Source organism: Agelaius phoeniceus, chromosome 3 (assembly GCF_051311805.1).
Source record: "Agelaius phoeniceus isolate bAgePho1 chromosome 3, bAgePho1.hap1, whole genome shotgun sequence".
NCBI lineage: Eukaryota > Metazoa > Chordata > Aves > Passeriformes > Icteridae > Agelaius > Agelaius phoeniceus.
The window spans coordinates 84,629,998-84,652,598 of record NC_135267.1 but is presented as its reverse complement, the minus strand read 5'-3'; the positions used below and the strand labels follow the sequence as shown (position 1 = coordinate 84,652,598).

Sequence of the window (22,601 nt, the reverse complement as noted above, 5' to 3'; positions counted from 1 at the left end):
TTTGCTTCTGCTTGTATAACTTCAGAAGGATTTTAATGTAATGTGCTTTCCAACCATTAGGCTGTGTAAAAAATCATAACACACCAAAGTGCCGCAGAAGCGAAGATTAATTTGAAAACTGCTTTAGGAGATTACCAGAAAGATCAGTATCATAGTGGCAAACCCATGTTACAAAGATCAGGCTTGGTAACTAATGTTGTATAAACCAGCAAGATATGGTTGCATGGGTTTACTTTATGCTACAGTTGTGCTGTACACAATAACCCAAGCTGAGTAGCCTTTTCAAAGTGTTCATCAAATGAAAACCAAGTGGTGTTGGTCAGAGTGCCAGCTGGGTTTGGGCATTTGTTAATGCTTCTTATACAACTTGGAGCACACAGTCTTTAACCAGGTTTGAAGCAGAAACTGAGCTAGCAGTGAAGCAGCTAAAAGAACATAATACAAGTGTCTGTGTCATGTCACTTCAGGTGATGGTCTTCTCAGAGCTGCCCAGGTTTGAAGTTACACTTCAGTCTAGATGACAGAAAAAACTTGAACAGGGTGAGAGACAAAACACTGAGCCCTGCTGAGAGGGCTGGAGCCTGCTTGCAGATCAGCAGCAATCAAAAATATACCAAATCATACCAGCAGCATGGCTTTGACTGACCAAGGTACAGTTCTAAGGAACCAGTCAGGCTTCCCGTGAACATTAAGTATGTGAAATGGATAAACCAAAATTGACCAAAATTAAATTCTTTTCCTTGGATCCCTTTTAGGACCATTAGCCTTCATGCCCTTGCAGGATGAGATAACATTAGTAGTTTTGCACACAAGAGAAAGCATGGGATGCCAAAATTTCTGCAAAGGGAGCACAGCTACCTAACGAATGATTTCTGAGCTCAGATGGCCCTGGCAGCTCTTACCAACTCTTTCAGTAGCTGTAGGTAGGAACTTGCACGCTATCCATATGCTTTAAAAATGTCACAACTAATTTCTGCTAATGCCATCCGTTATTGGTTCCTCTGTGCTAAAGAGTGTCAGCAATTCAGAGCAGCTAGTGCCATACGGGAAGAATCCATTCCAGCATGTAAACCACCAAGCAAGATTTGAAGATGATCCCTGTGGCACAAGCTCCTATGTTGGACCTGACTAGGTCCTACCTGACAAGAGCACTTTGGCTGTTCACAAGATGGCTGGATTGCAGATGCTCATAATTGTGCTGGAGCTTATTAAAAACAAAAGTGCCCACTGCTGCCAAATCCATGAATACGCACACCTTAGTACCAGACTTAAGTGCAATATTTGCAAACTGAAATTATGTACTAAAATACGGACCAATCTACCATGAAAGACCTTTTCCATTACAAATTTCAAAGCAGAAGAATTATTATATTGTTTCTACTGAACACCTAACATCTTAAATATGCCTCATAGTACTCCTGTCCCTAACAAATACACATCACAGTACACCTGTTTTTGAATAATGAAGAAAAATATTTAAGTGAATGCATTATTATTTACCTATGCATCTTTGAAACGGTGACCACAGATACTGGAAAGCCCAGCTGGTATTTTATAATGCCAAGGTAGACATTACCAATGAGAGGGTACTGTCTTTGGGTGCACAGCCATTTCTCTCAGCAAAGGTACACATTTCTAAGACTACAGACACAGAAGCTGTAGAGCTTAGAATCAGAATTTATTGCTTACATATCTGGCTCCAAAAGACAGAATTTTTGGCTTAAGTGAACCTTTTCCCCCTTTCTCTTTGCAAAACAAGCCAGTACAACCCAAGGCCCTGGCTGCCTTCAGAATTTAAGTGATTGTGAACTTTGGTTTTTTTTCTCCCTCTATTGGCTGTGGATGTGACAGCCTCATACTGCTAAATCGTTCCTGCTAGAGAACTCTGTAAGTCAGGCTATGCCTAAATCCTTTTAAAGTTAGTGTACTTCAGGCTCACAAGAGAAAGTAAGCTGTTCACATTATGAACTATTACGGTGCCTAAAATGAGGATATTTGCGTATCTAGGGAAAGTTTAATTCCCAGATTAGGCATCTAGTTTCCTGTAGAACCTATAATAAAAACTGGATTATCACTAGTTTATTGTATTTTTTTGAGCTAAAAGACATCCAAACTAGGCAGCAGCCAATGCTGATGGAAAATATGTTGTTTACACCAGTTCCTCATTTTTTGCACAGAAAGAATGGATTATCCAATGAGGTTTTAAAATTCTGTCCTACAATCAGAATCTTAAAACAATTCTGTTACTATTAAGGCTAAGAAATTTCTTTCAAAATATATCTGGAGGCAATAGAAGGAGCAGAAGCAGAGGAGGGACTGGAAGCCAGGTTTCTTCTACCCCAATGAATGTGTGACTACTACAGCCATCTTTAAATGCAAACAGATTAAAAGATTTTCTGGAAACTGCTGGAACTCAAATAGGAAGAACCAAGGGAGCACCACTACAAAATACCTTCTGCCCTTCCTAAATCTTTGTGATTGTAAGCTCAGTTTCAAGAAATTTAAGATGTTCAATACTAGCTTAAGTGATTTGCTTTCTGTCAGGTGCCTGGTAAGGCAGACAGCTGTAAGGTAAAAACTGGCAGTTTAGAAACTTCCAGACAGAGCAAGATTTTCAGCATCATCTTCTGCAACTCAGGCAGATGTTCTGTGTTGAAGATGTTTGGTTATTGAAACACATGTAACAAAAATAGTCCCCACTTGCACTTTTCAGTCATGTTTCATAAGGCTGGATGTGGTTTACATTACCCAGCCCCCCAACTGAAACAAATAAGAAATGTTGCATATGAGTTCTCATGGGATTTAGGCACAAAACCAGTGCTGAACATTCCCTTGTGATCAAGATGTTTGTGGATGTGTGCACACTGTGCAACATAAACTGAGGTAAGGCAGTTTAGGTGCCTAAACAGAAAGATATTTCTCCAAAAACAAACCTAGTTTCTGCATGTTAAGTATGAATGCTTGAATCTCTGATGCAAAACTAGTACCTGCTTCCTTCTTCTCAGATGGGCTGCAGCTAGCTTTGGGAATTTAGCTTGGTAATTCTCACTACATAGAACACTGTCAAAGTTACTACGCGTTCTAAGAGGCAAAGAACTTAATGAGATCTTCCATCTTGGAACTGGCTTTAAGATTGCTTGCCACAGGCTTTAAGTTTTTGAGAAAATATCAGAAAACATTTTCCAATAGCAACTAATAAAAGATAAATCAAATCTTGCATCTACTATATTCTTGCACCCAAGCTGTCTAAATAAATAATAAAAACTGAACAAGGCATGATTCATAATAAATCAAAATATAAAAATTAATTTTAAAATCAGATATTAAAGGTGTTGTCAGTGGAATTTTCATTAGCTGCCTTTTGTACACTCTCATATTTTCAAGTGTGACTTAGAGTTTTAGAAAAACGTCAATATTTATGATTTGAAAGGAATGGAAGAGATTTCTTGCCCTCTGTTTACATGCACCTTTATTTATCCTATGAAACTCAGACCCAAACTACTTGCTTTCTTCAGGAAGACTCACCCCTCAAAAAATCCTGCTTATTTCTTCATGAAAAATCATAAGGAAAAGCCACTCTGGTTTTGGTACTGCTGCAGGAATTTCCTCCATCTTAACATCCTTCCCTCACACACACTCCTGGAGAATCCAGCCTAGGAAATGCATGAAGAAAGCAATGGAGCTACAGATCCATTCAATGCCTTATGCAAAACCATCCATTGGACACCAGCTGTCAAGAGCACTCTACAGTCCAATGGTACATGCATCAGATAATATTATTCTTATGATACATTGTGCAAAAACTGACCACCTGGACAGGCAGAAATCTCTTCAAGATCCACCTCCTGAATTCTAGCTTCCATTATATGAACAGAATGCATTTTCTTCTTAGTCTTTGCAGAGTATTTACATTGATTCCCAACATTATCTTCACATGAAGAGGAAATTAAAGACTTAATTAGAATCAGAAAATCCCAGGTTAAAAAGGCCCTCAGAAGACCACCTGACCCAGTTTTTTGTGGAAAAAGGAAGCCTATATGAGATTATTCAGCACCCTCTCCAGTAACATCTTGCAAACCTCCAGTGATGGAGACTCTACCATGTCCCTGAGGAAGGTTGTTCCAGTGAATGATTGTTCTTGCTGAAAAAAATTCCATCTTATCTTGAAATAAATGGGCTTAAGCACATAAGTTTATGTTCTCCTTCCAAATCATTACACAATGACTAAACCCAGCTTTGAAATCAATCTAGACCTTTCCCATGCACCAGATCTATGAGGCCATTCCTCACAGAAGCTTGTCTATTTTATTCTTAAAATTGCCAGTGATAGCTCTTGTCTAATCTCTTTACAGACCACTGCCCCCATATTTTGAACAATTTTTTATAATACTGGAATCAAGTATTTTGGGCTTAAAGTTAATCCATGTCATCATGGTTTATCCTAACTGTCAAAAAACTTCTGTCGCCCAAACCCTAAACAGTTTTAGGCCCAAGGAAACTAATCAGGAAATGTTCCCTCTTAGTCTTATAGCTTTATCTTTTCCAGAAAAAATGTCAGTTTCTCCAGAATGGCCAATTTCACATTCCTAGGGCTTGCAGTACACAAAGGCTCTAGTTCAAAAGAAGCACCAAATTCACTGTTTATTTCATAAGAAAAAAATGTTTTTATATTCCCAGATGATCTCCATCTTTTCTATGACATAGCAAATGTCTTTCAGTTCCTCAACAGTATGTTAAAATTTATATCTTCCTTTCCTCCACATGAAGACAGGGAAAGAGAACATGATTGTGGCCAACAGTAAAAATTCATGCCCCACAAGCAAACCAGCTCTAACACTACACAGCACCTTAAGTGTGCCAACAGAAGCAGACAGAATATGGAATTAAACACATTTAATAATTTATATAAACCAGATTTACTATTGCTGTCCATTGTGCTACACTTATGTTCAGACTCTACAGGAAAGTACAGGAAACCCTCAAACTTCCAGAAGTCCCTTGACATTACATGAGCTTGAGCTTTCTGGTGCCATGGCAGATTGAACCTGTTGCAACCAGGTTCCAGTGGTCCTTCCTCCCTTGTCCAGCCTAGCTATGTGTTTACTTTCCCTGTGTTGCCCCCAGCCTGTGAGATCACACACTGAATAATCCAGAAATCTAATGTAAATGACAATTAAGCTAGCCCCCCCAAAAAAACAGTCTGTAGCCAAATCAGCTCACTGAACTGTCTCACCACATGATCACTGGTGCAAGGAAGAAGGCAGGGAAAATACAGGGTGAGGAGAGCAAAGAGGAAGCTGGGATTGTGCAGCTGCCCAGATATAACCTGATTAAATTTGTCATGGAATGGTATCTGTTAGTATTTGTAATCTAAAGGGCACAGTTTAATGCATAAAAAATTTCCAGAGCTTTACTATCTACTCATTTATTTATCACTCTACAGCAATGTAACTTTTAAGTTTCTTTGTTTTGGTTGTATCTGATTAGGAAAGACTGTAATCCTGGGCAAATGCGTATGCACTGCTCAGTAAATAACAGCTGCACATGTGATCTAGTGGTTGGATCCTGCCTATGACAATGACTTCCTATTATTCTCTGGTTTCCTTGCTAATACATAAAAGTGATTACTAAAAGGACTTAGAAGATATTTTTTCCTAAAATCACGCTGTGACATGGACAGACTCCTCTTTTCTTATCTGCCTCAGCCACCACTGACAAAAGACAAAATATTCCTTGCAAATATATGAAAAATGCTTCATGAAAAAGGAGTACTGGGGAAAAAAAGATATTGAAAATAAAGGAAGCAATGAAAATTGAAGTAGGAAAATCCATTGGTATGTCTTAAAAAGCATGAACACTATCAGCTAAAATAAGATAGCAATTAGTAAGGGATTTAGATTCTGTACACGTGAGAAATAATACAACAACCTGCTAATTTGAGACAGTGCTATTCAAATGTTACTGATGAACAAAGACTGGTACATAATTATGTGAAAGGAGGGGGAGGGTTACAAGAAACACTTCAGTCTAGTAGACTGAGCCCCAGCTGAGAAAAGGCTAAAACAATAACCATGAAAACAAGCATTAATAAGCTACTGTCACAGTACAAAAAGGATAAAGAAGAACATGTTTGTTTACACAATGAGACAAATTTTGTCTAAAGACAGACCTACCTTTCACAAGAGAGTCATAGAGAGATATGTATAGTATGGATATACATATATCCTATAAAATATCATCACAGTTTATAGTCTGTTCAGTAATAATTTTGACAACATGAGCGGGGAAAACTTATATGTGATTATTTTTCTTTAATTACTAATATACTTTTTAAAATTTTAATTGTGCCTATAGAAAACAAATGCTCTTATCTGGCTTCTGGTGCCTTTGTTGCCATTAATAATCATTGGTTGTCCCCAAGAGATAGAAACAGCAAGAAACCTCACCTAACAGGGATGTTGTAAAAGAAATTCATTAATACTGTATTTGCAGAGCACTCAGATACCACAGTGAGAAAGAGCACAGAAAGGCCTATGAGGAAATTAATCATTCTGCATTCAGTGCAGGATCTGGCAGATGTGCAATGAAGAAAGCCTAGAGACATACATTAAATATGAAGATAAAAAAAGATTCTAGCCATTACCAGCATAAATAATATCCCCTGAATGAACATCAACTGCCTTAGGCATTAAATGTTTGATGCATTCTCATTCAATATAAAGGAAAACCCTCTGATTAATATGCTAATATTACAACAAGTACCAGCCAGGTATTCTGTGCAAACTACAGAATCTGATACCATAATTAAAGTCTATCATAAATATATGCTATGGGATTAGTATTTCCCCATTTTTGCATACTTAGTTTTGCAACTAAATAACACTCCCACAGTCCAGCAATTATTGGCAAATGTACATTATCTCAGTAGTCAGAGAATCCTGTCACCACAGCTGACACAGTGTGGGATGTGTTAGCACAATAAATCAATCCATGTTTCATGCTGCAGCCACTGGACTTCTGTAATCAAGCTCCCCTGCTTTACAGCTACCTCAAATAAGTCAGGATAGCATAGAAAGGCTAAAAAACAGTTACTGGAGTGATGACAAACCTGCAGGTTCACAGGTAGCTCAGATGTCTGCACTAGCATTGCAATTGTGATTTACTAATTTTATTTCACTCCACATCAGTTCAGTTCTGCTTCCCTCTCCACATAAGTAATTTATCTTACCCCATCAGCCCACACTTGAAGTCAGATTTCAACCTTCTCCTCTATTAATCAATAGGGACAGCTGCTGCAGAGGAAGCAGGTAGGATGCACCATTGTGGTGGAAAAGATCTATAAAAACAGCTTTCTACAGCTTTCAGAAATGGGGAGAAGAGGCAAGGGGACTCAATGCATGACTGTCTAGAAAAAGGAAAGATGTGCTGGAATTATCTGTCTGGTAGAAATAGTTTTGACACCTGTGTTGAGATGCAGCCATACAGGAGCCTACCATGGTTCCCTGTACAATGCTGCTCCCTGTACAAAAAAGCCAAAACACTGCATGAAAACACAGATAACCAAGTACTGGTCTTCAAGCAATCCCATGTGCTTAAAGCAATTCCACTTTGGTGGAATTTCTTTTCCTTCTTAAAGCAGACAGGGCATGCTACCTGAGGATTCCCTTAAGGTTCCTGAGCAATATATTAACAGGTACATCCATGGCCAACAGCCAAATTATCCCTCATCCTAGCCCTAGGAACCAGTCTGCACCACATGAGGGCACAGCCCAGGCGTTCTGATCACTCAGCCTGCTGAAAGGAAAGGCAAGACTCTTCCACCCTCTTCATGCAATACAATTCCCTCTCATATCCAGTAGAACAGCTTGGAGACAGTCTGATTTGTGCATACAATCTGCCTTGGAAAGAAGAGCCAAACCTATGCCTACCTAGCAAGGTGAAGGCAGACCCAGGAAGGATGAAATTCCCAGTGTCCCACTGGCTGTGTATGTGCTTTCTGTCCATGCTACTGCCCATGGCTCAGGTGCCAAGCATGTTTGCTGCTTAGGATCAATCAGAGTTGTTTATCAGGTGATGAACCCCAGAGCAGGGCTTGGTCTCTCTGCTGCCCAATTCAGACTGACACCACAAGTCGGGGTTTGGGTCTCCTCAGACAAATGTATCCTGGTCCTCCATCCTGAGATGCTTCACAACTTGGCTGAGCTACTGATTTGTTTACTACTTTCGTCACCAAGAGAAGAATGTTAAAAAGGGTGCATGGCATATTTTAAAGACAAATCTGACCAGCTGCAGGAAAAAAAATTACTTGTCTTCATGGATATAAGTCCAAGTGACAATGCACAGTTCCCTTTCAATGATCAGTTCTGACGGATTTCTGAGGATGCAGGTGGCCAGCCCCTCGTAAGCAAAAAGATTAATAATTTTAGTAGATAGGCTTTCCAGGATAGCACAGCAAAGATTAATGTTATCTGGGTTTTTTTAAGCCAGCCTTATACTTAGCTTCTATTTGACACAAACAGGACCATAAGCTGCTCATACAAGGTCTACTCATTTCAACATAAAATTAATACAACTAAATCTGACTGAATTCAAAACTAATTTATTTCTTTTCAGGAATGCAAAACCAAAGAAAGATTTATCTAACTTCCATGGAGATAAAAACCAAACCACAAACCTAAATGAGTGAAACGATTGCAACAGAGTTGGCAATCACCTTGCCATAACCAAGACATTCTAATAAAAATATCAGTACAGAAAGTAGCAGACCAAAACATGGAATGAGAAAAAAATCATAGTGGGAAAATCTAGAACTTGTAATATTGATGTCTGAGGAAGGCCAATAGCAAACAGTGATATATACAATTCCAGAGTTAAAAGATGATGACAATAAAACTCATAAAAATTACCAGCAACTTTCTCCAATCCTTTGTAGCTTAGAGCACAAATGTATTGATAATTTAATTTAAATATTGTAAGATTTCCTGTCTCAGAAATCTAAAAAAGGCATAAGGGAAACTAAAGCTAGTAAAATTGTAAAAGCCTGTGCTCTGGGTTTTTTTTTTAACCTCACAGGTTAGATTAATTCCCACATAAATAGAAGGAAGTGTTAAAACATTTCTCCTCCTTTTCTAGCTAAAAATTTCTCCTCATCTTTTTTTGAAAGAGGATAATTTTCGGTATTGGGTATTTTTAATAAATGATACTTAAAATATCTGTTGCCAGTACATCAATATGAATGTACAGGCCTACCTCTGCTATTCTCTGACTCATAGGAATTTGGGATATTAAAATCACATGGAAAAGAAACAACTTTTCAAAAGATAATTTCACTGACATTGATATTGAAGTACCAATTTCTTTTGAACATATCAGAAAAAGACATTCCACATATATCTGACAAAGTATTTGATATATTCTTACTGGTTATGAAAGAATCAATATCTCTTCTGGTTATGTAGCAGAAATCATCAAATCCCTGGAACAGGTAGTGTTATGAAATTATGAGGATCTATAATTATTAGTTATTTAATTAATTTTAAGTTTATTAAATTTAAATAACATGTCAATCTTGATTAAAAGCCAATATCCCTCAGAGATAAGGACTTCCATTAGTAATATTCTTTTACTTGTGCAGTGAAGAGATTACAAGGAATTTAAACAAATATAGATTGATTTTTGTGGAAAGAGGGTGCCCTTTATTCTTCATCATGAACAGTCATGTTATGTTAGGATGCTACTACACATAACAACTCCTTTGTCTAATTAAATGCTTCAGAGTTTCCTTTGTGATCCATACAGGTATCTTCGTCAAAAATGATCACCATCAAAACACATATGTTCTTTTTGATCTTTGAAAAGTGTATCTTATCCTAAAAATAATGATTTTATCAGATATAGATAACTAAGAGGAGAAATGTGTATGAGATTGCTAGAACTCCTAAGAGAGACTAATTTCTTTCAGCAATTCTTGAATTCTCTTTACTATTTTTCCACACAGTTTTACACAAAGCAAGTTCATTCATGCAGTGCCAATGTGCAATCCCACTGTAGATAGGGGGTTTTGAGCCTCAAAATTACAATTAGGAAAGCAGAGACCAAAGAAAAATACATAGCACAGAGAACCTTGTCAGCTGGTTAAATTTGACCAATGGTCTATTTTCCAGTGCTTCAGGATCATCAGTACCATACACGTGTTGTTCTGTTAATTTACTTTGCTATTGCTCGAAAGAGGAAAAGTATCTTGTCCCACAAGGTATTAGCCCAGACTCTCAGGTTACGTTGCCTACTGTTAAAATGGCCTGGGGGAATTTAAACACCTCTGGAATGCACTGCCTTTTTATTCGCTTGGGAGCGGCACACATCAGCTCCAGTAACAGTTTCAGATTTCTGACATCTGTGAGCCCGAGAAAGCCGGAGGATTGCAGGGTCATAGTGCAATATCAGTAGTGTGCGTTTTATGCACCATCCAAGTCTGCATTTTAAACAGCAGGAACATCAGGCAGCAGCCAATGGCAGAACGACATAAAGACCTTGGTCTTACCCTTTGTTTTCAAGTCGTTTAATACCTTGGATTCCACGGGCAGTTTATCGCTCACGAGCTTTATCTCAATATTACGGGACGCCAGTTCCAGCAGCTTTTCAAAAAGACGCTGACCCTGGAAAGGACATTAAAGGAAAGCAGAAGCTTTTAGACACAGAATTGATCAAATATCAATATCAATATCTATATCAACCAATTAAAAAAGCACATTAAAACAAAAACATTCTATACAACATCTGAGTAACTATGTTCCTAGATATGATTAAACCTACCCCAAAGCTTTGCAACTCAAATTTTGTTTTCTTGGAGAAATACTGTTCTGAAGGCCAATAAGGTTTCTTACTTTTCCCAGATTGTGCAATATTGACAAGGTGACAGGTGTCAGGCAGAAAATGAAGTGTCCAGGGGTTTTATGCTGCATAAGCACATTTTGACATTAACTTTCTTCTAAATAGTCACAGTCTGATGAATTAGTATTAAAAGCTCAAGGAAAACAGTTTACTACAATTTTTTCTGTATTGAATGATATTTTTCAAGTGGTTCTAATCACAGTACAACACATTCCCAAGTAGTTGTATGCTCATCTTCAGATGAGTTATACCAAGAAGGAAAATAATTATCTATAAGTATTTTACATGCATTTAATTTTTATGCTGCTGTAAACTTTTACTATTTAAACCCTATCTCTAACACAGAACAAGAAAAGGAAAGTCATACTGAGCTGAATACATGTCAAAACAGAAATTTCATATGAAACATAGAATTTTTATTCACCATGTTTTTCCATATCCAAGAAACAAACAAGAAGTAAAACTTCCGATTGCACTGTAAATGTTTAAATTTTAGGTTGAATATTTTAAATTAAATAAAAAATTTTAGTAACATCCAACTAGACCATGTGAAGAATAAACTCCTGTGTTGTTACTACAATTGTTACTACACTTACAACCAGAGCTCACTTCCTTGGTGCTGTCCTAACCTAGAACTGCAGACACCACATTCAATTAGCAGTCCAATACAGAAAGACTTTGGGCTTATGCACCTGACAAAATGCCTGCTCTACCTACACAGTTCAATTTAGATTCAATGCATTGTTTGCCCCAGGGTAAACTTAAAACAAAAAAAAAAAGCAATAGCTATACATCAACTTTCAAACATACAGGTAGAAGATAAAGCTTTTCACAGAAACATGTAACATAATTCTTTGTACAAACTAAGAATCTTAAAATGATCCTTTCATTCAACAAAAATGAGCAAACCAAGAACAGTTCAGGTTGACGTAATTTGATGCAGAATGGACCAACAAAACCTCTGACAAAAGCCCTCCCAACATTCTAAAAACCCATTAGCAGCAGAGAGTGGAAAGCCTAGAAATTTGCCCTGTAATTGCCTAGACATATTGGTACTTTGATCCTTGCTGGGCTTTAAGCATTACACAGTCACAGAAAGTAGCATGTCCCCTGCCTAAAGTACAGACCTATTTTCTAATGTTCACTTGTTTTGAATATATGTGGCAAAATAAAAATGCCATCTCCCTAAAATACAGCTTTCTCAAAACTACCTATCAGCCACAGGCTGCAATGGAAACAGAACTACTGCTTGTTTTACTTTTATAATGTGTGCCTGCTTGCTCACTTAAATCTATAGTACAGCTCCCTGCTCATCCCAGGGCTCACAAGAACTTTGCAGTGAACACAATACTGCCATAGTGAAAGCATTAAAGAATAGCTAACAAAAACAGAAAAGAAAAACATTCTTTGCATGAAGTTCTAAATGCTTCTTTTACTCAGATTCAGCATTTCCCAAGGTTACTAGGTGGTTCCATATGTAAGAAATACCCTCCATGATTTTAACTCACACACCCAAGAGTCCTGAGTTGCTCTGTAAGTTTAAGGAGTGGCTTTCCCTCACATACCTCATCAAGCTAAAAAAATCCTTAATAATTGCAGCATCAGGCTCCTGGCGTGTCAGAGCTCAGGCAGCTTTTGGATATGCTTCATATGGGTACAGCACTTCTGGTTTTCCTTAGCTACATCTTTGCAAAAGTCTGGGAAATTCAAGGATTAAAATGTTTTCATTATGCATATTAACTACTATAAATGTAAGTAGAAAAAGCTACTCAGGTTCTCTCTGTTGATTCCATTTACTAAGTAGACTGATAAACACTGTTTTTGTTTAGGTTATCTGCAAAAACTGATTTTGTCTAAAAGAACAGCGGAAAACTCTGGCATACAGAACTAAACATGGAAAATGCATTCATAAAGTCGATGGAAAATTATTATCATTATCAAAACAAATTCATGGGTTAACTGTTTTGACAAAGAAATGCTTAGAAAGTTAATATCTAAAACTGATAAAATGAATTGCTTCAGGGGATGGATCCTAATTTTATATAGGGAACTACAGCAGTTATTTTTGGATATTATTGTCACTTCTACCTGCAGGAGATTATATTCACGCATGATTTATAAAAGCTTTGATAAACAAGCCTGGACTTTCTGTATTAATTGCAGCTTGGACAAAAAAGAATCTGGCAGCACCTCCTGAGTTTTCCCTGATGTAACCAACACAGCTGTCTCCTACAGGCCATGCTGCCTGCTGAACAGCCCATCCTATGGATTCATAGATTGCTTGGAGTGTAGCCCTGCATTCCAATGAAACCATCTCCTCTGAAAATGCATCTGTTTTCCCATCAGGGACACCACAAGCTATTCAATTATGGCATTTTTTTTCCAATAATGTTTATGAATGGTAAAACCCCAGACTGATTCAACATTTAAAGCATCTCTAAGTAGTGATGGTTAAAACTAGGAGTGCACTCACCACAAATATTTGTGTTTATATAGTTACATAAAAACCACCACCTGTGACAAAATTGGAAAGAATTCCCTTTGTCTCACCTGTCACTGCATCATGCCTCAGCAGGCATTCATACCCCCAAGGCTTAAGCTTGATGAACCAAACTATGAAAAATTCACAACTTGCTTTTAAAAGCAAGTACATACTCCACTAAATGGGGTTACTAGAAATTCTTCCCACACTGCTGAAGAACCTAAACTTCTTCTCCATTAATATTAATTTGAAACTCAGTTTCTACACTTTCTGACATGTTTACTTGCAATTTTACTGGTTTGTTCTATGAAAAGGAAAAAAGATGGGACAGAAGGTCTGAAATGTTTTGTTACTGCTGTCAGAACATTTGAAATGCTTCTGTTGAATACAAACCCTTATGCTGTCATTCAGACCACATTCCCTTTGTGAGACAATACCAGGCTGCTGCACCACTACGTGACAGTGATCAGAAGCATTGCTATATACCCAGCTTGTGAGCACTGAGAAATAGGAGCAGCCAAGTGCTATGAAACTGTGGATACCTTATAGCAAAATCTGCATTTTAACAAACAATACCACCAGAAGTCTGCTTATCCTGATAATATATTCTCTTACACTTTCCACTGGGCTGTTTGAAAAACATCAAAAGTGACAAAATAGTAATGTAGTAAGCATTTATCACATGAAAAAATTTACTTTTGCATGGCGGCTTTAAGCCAACATAAATCTCAAACATCAGTCCCAACTGTACCTGCCACAGAAAACTGGTGAATTAAAATAACCCCAAAGCTGTCAATACCAAAAGGTCCTGAAATTTCCCCCAAAGCAATTTATTGGCAGACTGTAGACAGGCTGACTGTAGCCTGGCCGATTTCCCTTGTCTGCTCTTGTCTCTGTCACTATAGGTTCCTCATTAGAAATAAAATGGGGAGATACAAACATGAAAATGCTGTATTTACTGAAGGACTCTCAAATTGCATTATTATATTCTTCAGTAACATAGATTCCTACAGTTTAGAAAATGCTTATCTTTTTAATCCCACAGAAAAAGCCTGGTTATCTCATAGACTTTTCTTCCGGTTTTATGTATATATTTCTACTATTTTTTCCCAAGTTTTCCCATAATCAAGCCTCTGGGTATATTTCTAAAACATCACTAAAAACCATAGCATGCTGGCAGAAACCAATAGAGCAAATAAATCAAGAAATCCTAACTTTTACAGCTGGTCTTCAATACAGAAGAAAGAAACTTAAATGCTTTCCTCAATTCTTCCAACCAAACAGCAAATGCAAAGGAAAGGAATATGCTTTAATTTTAAAAACCCTCCTTTCATTGAATTTATTTTCTATGCTTCAGTCAGTACCAGGAAAATGCCACCACCTGAAGAGGAGAGATGTTTATGTAAAGATAAGCTTACAGATGTCTATAGCTGATCCCATCAAATTTCCACTGGGAGCTGCTAGATTGGGAGATATCCTCTTCTTTGTATTTATTTGTATTCTTAAATCATTTTCAAGGAAGGGAACTTAAGCCCTCGCACTAACATTTGTTCTACCAAACAAATCACTTAAGCTCCTTGGGCAATGCATGTGTGAGTGACTCATGACTTCTCACCAGAGATTCATTACAAAGCTGGACAGCTGCCTTACATGAAACAGAGTATCAGATGGATGGGGGACTTCTCCCACCAAGCCATATGGGAGATGCACAGTAGGTTGTGTGCATATAAAATCAGAAGTATCTATTTTTTTATGTGATACTTGTAAAAATCAGATGCAGATCTACCCCGATCATTTTATGTTTATCCAAATATGCATCCAGGGCCAACTGTGTCATACTCATGGCAATACCAATAAGCCATGATGGCATTGATTCTGATTTGTGAAAAACAAACTGAAGTTTGTGAAGGACTTGCTGGAAATCTAAAAGGTCATTCTAAATTAAAGTTTCAAAACATAAGATGACCCAGAGGAAATGAAATGTGAAAACTGTGAACTGGCATGATCTTGTATTCACCTTTCTCTTGGCACTGAAAATTAATCAAAAGCCATCCTCAAAAAAAAGTCTCTATTTTCCTCTACTATCTCTAAACAGAGATTACCACAGGAAGAGCCACATACCCAGATTCCACGAAAACCTCAATGCTGCTACATGACAACTAGCCTGCTATTTGAAAACACACATATGACAACACAAACTCGCCAAAATATGTGGGTTTCTTCTGAATGAGAAAAGCAGCCTAGAGAGAACTCACTATTGTGCCAAGCAAATATTTGTTTATTTGAGTGCTTTATCTGTTGAAGAACAGAAACACTGTCTCATCATGTGTCTGTCTTTAGAGAATCCAATTTAGCTAAACTCATCATCGCAGATGACTGAGCGCGGCTGTTGTGACCTGGACAGCTCAGTTGGCAATGAATGTTTATTTGGATTTATAACAAAAAAATAGACAAGCAAGAGTCAAGGACACCAGGTAATGTACCCACAAACAAAAATACAGAAAATTCAGCAGGAAGTTCCGCAATTTTATATATGCAAATGTATATGTATCTGTGTATATCCAATATACATTTGGACAAGACTGACAATATGTATGCATACAGATGGCACATATATTGGGCATATATATGTATGTGTGCATACAAAGATGCAGAATTTCCTGCTGTAATTTATTCAATGTGTATATTGCCAATATGTGTGTGTACGTGTACTCACACATCTATGCATTGGAATACACAGATGTATATAGAGAATGTAATTGAACCCTGTAACTAACTGAGAAAAAGAAATCTAGCCAACTCTGCTTTTCTCCTTCAAAAACCCATGTCTGTTCAAGTGCTCATGTGGAGAACCTTGATCTCCAATATGATTTGAATATTCATAAAATGGAAATTGCTAATTATATAGCAGGCTGTGGGTCTGTATGGGAAATGGCTATGTCTTTAATTTCTAAAAAACAAGACTCATTCAAGGAACAACTAGAACTCATTCACTAAGCACTCTACTACCTGGGAGTTTTGTGTCTCATCCCCTTACCTTTCATAATGCTTCTGCTATGCTGGGCTAATTTCCCCAAACTGAAATTGTAAAGACTTGAGGGCATTGAACTTATTCTTCAAACAATTATTAGATTATAGTTATTGAAGTTTATCTGAAATTTCACTTCCACTTCACTGAGTGGAGAAAGCAGATGTAATGATACAAGTTTTCTCCTTTCCCTTTCACAGAGTGAGCTTTGTGTACATTCTCTGGGACAGCAATTTGCTAAGAAACACTGCCTCTTGGCAATTTTTTAGCAATCAGACTGGCCAATAACAATATAGTGTTTTAGCATGAATAGACAAGCTTGACAGAAAGATCTATCAGCTGTTCAGCCCACGCTGCTGTACAAATGAGAAAATGACTGGAATATTAATTGCCTTTAAACAGAAGCAATTACTCATTTTTGTAAGACTACTAGCAGGCAGAAAAAGATAGCTAGAATAGAGTATTACGAAAAATGTTTCATTTTTCTGGCTTTAACTCTGCATTTGAGGACAAAAGACCAAATCCATTTCTTAGACGTCTCTTCTTCCTTTCCCTGCTGAATGGTATCCTACAGTTTTTACTTTGCAATGCTAATGTGGAGAAGGGAATGGATTTGATGCTTAACTACTGGAATCCCAATTTCAATTTTGCTATTTTATATCCTCTGTTTGGGATTTGTTAGGCTCTGCCAGTTTTGAAGCAAATGACATGCTGAATTTTTTTCAGACAAAATATTTTTGAAAGATTCATGCACATATCAATTCATGCATATCCTAGAAACATCTAAGGCCTTATCTCCTTGAATTCATCTGCTTGAATGACAGTACATGGGTTTGAAGCTAGTTAGGCAATACATTTAAAAAAAGCTTAACTGCACAATTACATTGTGAAAAAGTCAATATTTTGATATTCCACATAAATTTATTCACAAACCATATTCCAATATTTATAAGCATTCTAAAATGTAGGATTTGCATTACATTTTCTATTCATCTGCTCACCTTATATTCTAAATGGACATGCAGCAAACTTTTTCTGAAGAAAAGTTAGTGTATGCTGCTCAACTAGGCTACAGTCTATTTCAAAAGAAGCAGAATATAGTTGGTTAGAATACCAAGATTTGCCTATCATCTACCAAAAGGCATTTTTTACTGCACCAAATCAACAGAACTAGAAAGGAAAGCAAAGAGTTTATGCCACGGTGTAACAGAGTCGATTCCTTACAGTTACCTGGCTGTCATTTTAGCACCATTTCATGTCAGCTGAGTGGCTCCTTTCAGCAAACAATCTATCTAGTGGAAAAGAGGAGAGACTCTCAGCCTGTCCCTTCTTTGAGATCTTAGTTTCACAAGTGATGCTAAATGGAAACCTTTCCTGACCATATTTCTAAGAGGATTGCTCTCAAGAATGAAGTGTTTGTTGTCACAGCATCACTGCAATGCATGTCTGCCTTATTCACTATGATTTATGATTTTTCATGCTGTTTTTAATTGCAGAAATCTTGAACACTGCTCCCTCCCAAGACTAATTTTGAAAAGCTATGAATCATCTGATACAATATTGTTCTTTATAAGTGTAATTCTATCCATCTATTTTCCTGGAGAATTAATTCACATGCTTGCCTTTTATTTCATCAGTAGCACCAAATAAAAAATAATTGTACAGATTTATGAATATTACCAAATAGGTAGATGTGCTAATATAGATACAACTTGACAGCTTTCTTAAGGTTACACAATGTCTTTCTTTCCTAAGATGGAAGTGCTGTAAATATGTGTTGAATGTTATCTGGTCCAAGCACACCACTGCTCTTAGAAACTTTTGTATTGGCAGGAAAATCCCCGTAAGAAAATGATTTTTAGACTACCCAAACAAATAGTTCTGCTACAGGGAAGGGTTTTAGTCCTGTAAAATTAAGTTTGACAACAAGAACAGACTGTTAAGGTCCCACTCTTTTGTTAGGCTAGAACATACCTGGCATGCTGATGGATGACTGTGATTGAGGTCCCACTGGGAAGATACTATGTCAACAGACTTTTCAGCCATATTAAGCAAATTCATCCAGCCTTGGAAAAGAGACAAATGGGATGGTGCACTGTCTGAATAGTTGATCCCTTCAGGAATATTTTCCACAAGAGCAACCCTGAGAATAGATAAGGAAAAAATAACCACTTAACAAAGGCACTTTTCTTTATTAGAAGGCTCCAAATTGTAAAGAACTTCAGATTTTGGGCCTGGGGTTCAACATCTGCTCCCAGAGGCTCTCAGCAGTTTGCCACCCTGTAACTCTCTCTGAAGCATCTGAGTGTCATGCTCCATGCTTCCCAGAACAATGAAATGTAGAAGTGACCTACTGTGAATGCAGCAAAGCCAATCAAGCTTTCAAAGCTCTGCAAAATTAGCTTACACAGGGAAAAGGTTTTTTCTTACAACACAGTAAGTGGGAACCAGTCCTTAAGGTGAGCATGGGAAGAATGAAACAATCTCCTCTTGCTTTGCCACTCTTATCTCTGAATATATTTTCTTCTCTCTAAGGAATTTGACAAGATGTACGCTCCCTGGCATTCTCTTCGGTTTGCTTTTACAGCTGACATTTTATTACATGGACATCTCTAAATATGAATTCTCCCTTTCCAACTGCTCTAAGCTACCCAATTTTTCTGCTTTTGTTTACCTGGGTAAGGCTCTAGCTGGGACCCAGTGGTTAAAAAAAGAATTATGACCTTTTAGTTTCTTGCTCTTTTTGGAAAGCTCTTTGATCTTGCTGTCTACAGTATTCAAAACATTTTCAAATTAGAGTACACAAATTCATATGGATACAATCACACCCAGGAAGTCAAACAAGCATTGTAGCAAACAGCTCAAAATATGCTCCTCTGCTTCGGGAGAATGAAATGATGTGTTTCATTCAGCACCTCACTGCTAGATTTCCTTAAATGGCAGCAGGTAAAGCTTCTTTCTATACTCAGTAGAGGAATTTTAAAATTAAATAAAGTCAAACAAGTTCTTCAATTCTGTCTTTAGGTAAAGAGAATAAATTTTCATATAAATGCCTCCAGCATCTGCCACTTCTACTGTGAATGATACAAACCAGATGTAGGAAAGCTGTAATAGGAACTCAGAGAACACTCCTCTCATATATACAAGTACATCAAGCATTTCCACACTGGTTTTGTACTTGTCAATAGTGTTAATTATCAACTCCAGTAATATGAATATAATTTGTAAACTTTAAGTAAATCATTATTACAAAATTCCAGGGTAAAAGAGATTTGTACATGTTTTGACTCTCAGATTAGTGCAGTATATACTATTAATTCAGTTCATCCTAGAAGGTTCACATGGAAACTTTTAGAGCCATTTCAGAATATCAAGCACATTTGTAAAGTGAACCCATTAAAAGACTGAAGATTGGTACTCTTAAGCAATGTTAAGAAAACCCAGCAAGAATTGTGATAAAGTAAACCCATGATCATTATCACACTCAATTTCCTGGCCTGGCAAAAAATCCCACCACCCAAACCATAACAGGCACAGCTCCTCCTGTATGTTCTCTTATTCCCCCAAATCTGTCAACAACATAGGTATCACTAAGCTGCAATTACCAATGACACTCTCCACAACTTTGAAGACATTATTCTATTTAGTAACATTTAACTTAGCTACATTGCAGTAATGGAGTTGGAAATCAGCAAACAAGCTGTAAAATGTTGAAAACACAACTAGATTTTTAAATGTCTTTAGAGAATATTTTATTCTAAAACATTCCACCTACCTTGTTTACAAACTTTCTGAAATAACTAGTGCTCTAAAAATTAAGTGCCCTTTTTAAAACAATTAAAAATAAACTATTTTACTCTAATACTTTAGGTTTAGGGTAACTTTTGCCAATAATCCTGTTATAGAACTTCATAAAACTTTGGTTAGATTCCTTAAAAGCCTGGCTTGTTCTTTTTCAACAGTTTGAATTACAAATCATATCACAGCTCTTATTAGCATGCCCATGTTTCCAGAACTTTTTTATGGAGAGTTGTAGGATGGTCACCTTCAAAGAGGAAGAAATTGGAGACGAGACTACAAGGACATGAAACCACCCTCATAATCCAGTTGCAAACATCAGAAATGAATGCACCTCTTTCTGAAATCTTCCATCCCCAACTCAATCACATCTAGATACAGTAAGGAGTTATTCTGAATATGCTTCAAATACATTCTTAATACCAAATAATTAAAAAAAAATAAAATTATGTCAAATGCAGTTCTGATTTAGCTAGAATTTAAAAGTGCCCATCACTCCCTTGAACAAGTAGTGACCAAAATTTCCCAACATTAGAATATTGCCTGACATACACAGCATTTTCTAGTGGAACCCACACAAATCAATTACACAGGAGCCCACAAAACAACTGATAGGACTGAATCTGTCACAGTCACTTCCAGTGGTTTTAAGTAGTGTTTCCTGTACTGAACTTGTGTCTTGCTGGAAAACATTAGCTTAACTTCCACTTCTCCTGTCTCTTTCTCGGGCAAGTTGAGAGCCCCCAAAAACCTAACCCTGCCTCAGAAGGGCTAAGATGATCTGGAGGTCATGTCCTTGTCAAAGGAGGGCCAATTGTTTGACCCAGCCAAACACATACTGTTTATTTCTGACTTTACATTATTTAGGTGTGCATTAAGCTATAATGCAGGAAGAGTTGTGGGTCATTGCTGTTCACATACATTTTGTTACAGATACCATCAAGATATTCACAAAAGTTTGGTTCTTCTTCATTTTTCATGGATTAAAACTTTTTACTTTTTCAAAGAAAGTAGCAAGGAAAATTCACTGGGCAGTAAGGAATTTAACTCCTCCTAAAAGGACCCTTGCCAAGGACAAGGTGCCTCTTGGCAAGGAAATTTGTCCTGACTATTGAAATAAACTTGCTCTTCACTGGAGAACATCTCCCAGCTTCTAAATCTGCATAGCATTTACCAGGCTATGGGACCAGCACTAAATAACACAAACGACTGCACAGCTCCTGCTATTGTATAATTTGGGTTTGGTTGTCCATTAGATGCCAAATGCATTCCAGTTAACAAAACTGTTATTCAGAACAGACACTATCTGGTAATATTTTTCCTACTCTTCCGTTTTACCAAATAGTAAGTACAGGGATATGGTCACAGCACCAAGCCTGAGTCTGAGAAGGGTTTGGACAATGTTCTCAGGAACATGATGTGATTCCTGGGATGTCCTGTGCAGGGCCAGGAGCTGGACTCAAGGATCCTGATGGGGCCTTTCCAACTCATCATATTCTATGATTCTACTTTGTGTTCTTTAGCAAAAATTAAAGAAAAAAAAAAAAAGACATTTTATCTAGCTAGGGCACTAGTTAAAATATTCTTTTCAGAGTATAGAATTCTCTTTAATAATGAATTGATTCCGCCATAAAATTCCAATGTTAAAACCCAATACCAAGCTCAGAAGTAATACAAAAAGCCAAGCAGCAAGTTTTCATACTAAGTGATTTTGCCTTTATAATATTCTCCTTTTGTTTGGCACAATAGCAAAGTTCCAGAGCTTAGTCAAGATGAGTTTCAGTAAAACTCTGTGCAAAAATTTGAGTTTGCAAGCCCCAATCCCATCAATAAAAGATAAATTTAGCTTTCATTTTTGTTCCAATATGACCCACAAAGAGGTTCTTCAAAAATGGTATTACAAAAACTTCCAGGAGAGAAGGTCACTCACAGACCTTGAGGAACGTTAGACATAGTGACATAATTTATTCTGCAAAAATGGCATATTAACGAAGCAAAACACAAGTGCACCATGGTGATGAAAACAGATTTTTGCAATCCTCAACATCATTAGCAGATAGCCTTACACCTGTTGAATGAAGATGTCCTTCCCCTGTCTGATTCCCTGGTGCTCTATTTCATCTGACAATGCCAACGTAGGCTTGTGTCTTCAGTTTTACAGCTGAATATCCTCAAAACTACCTCACACAGACTGAGAAAGTAATGTTACACAATTTCTGTGAAGTTGGACAGAGAGACAAGGGTCAGAATGAGGTTCAAGCTCCTCTCAGCTTACAGAAATGGGGCAATAGAATGGTATTTAATGCCTACCACAGAACAGACCATGACCTCAATAATAAGACTCTTCTGAGCTCAGCTATGACTTGCATTTAGCAATTCCAAGTGAATTCTATACTTGGTTAA

At 37.3% G+C, this 22,601-nt stretch overlaps 1 protein-coding gene across 5 annotated transcripts in view; it reads right to left on the bottom strand.

The window, feature by feature from the left end:
- PLD5 (phospholipase D family member 5) overlaps positions 1-22,601 on the bottom strand; it is a 176,580-nt gene that overhangs the window by 51,458 nt on the left and 102,521 nt on the right. For 3 of the 5 annotated variants that reach the window (XM_054630036.2, XM_077175773.1, XM_077175774.1), the window contains 2 exons: positions 18,375-18,543; positions 10,541-10,655 (listed from right to left, as the gene is read on the bottom strand). In XM_054630036.2, the coding sequence (XP_054486011.2) occupies positions 10,541-10,655; positions 18,375-18,543 (284 nt within the window). The remainder of the gene's footprint in view (positions 1-10,540; positions 10,656-18,374; positions 18,544-22,601) is intronic. The other 2 variants (XM_077175775.1, XM_077175776.1) reach the window with 2 other exon arrangements.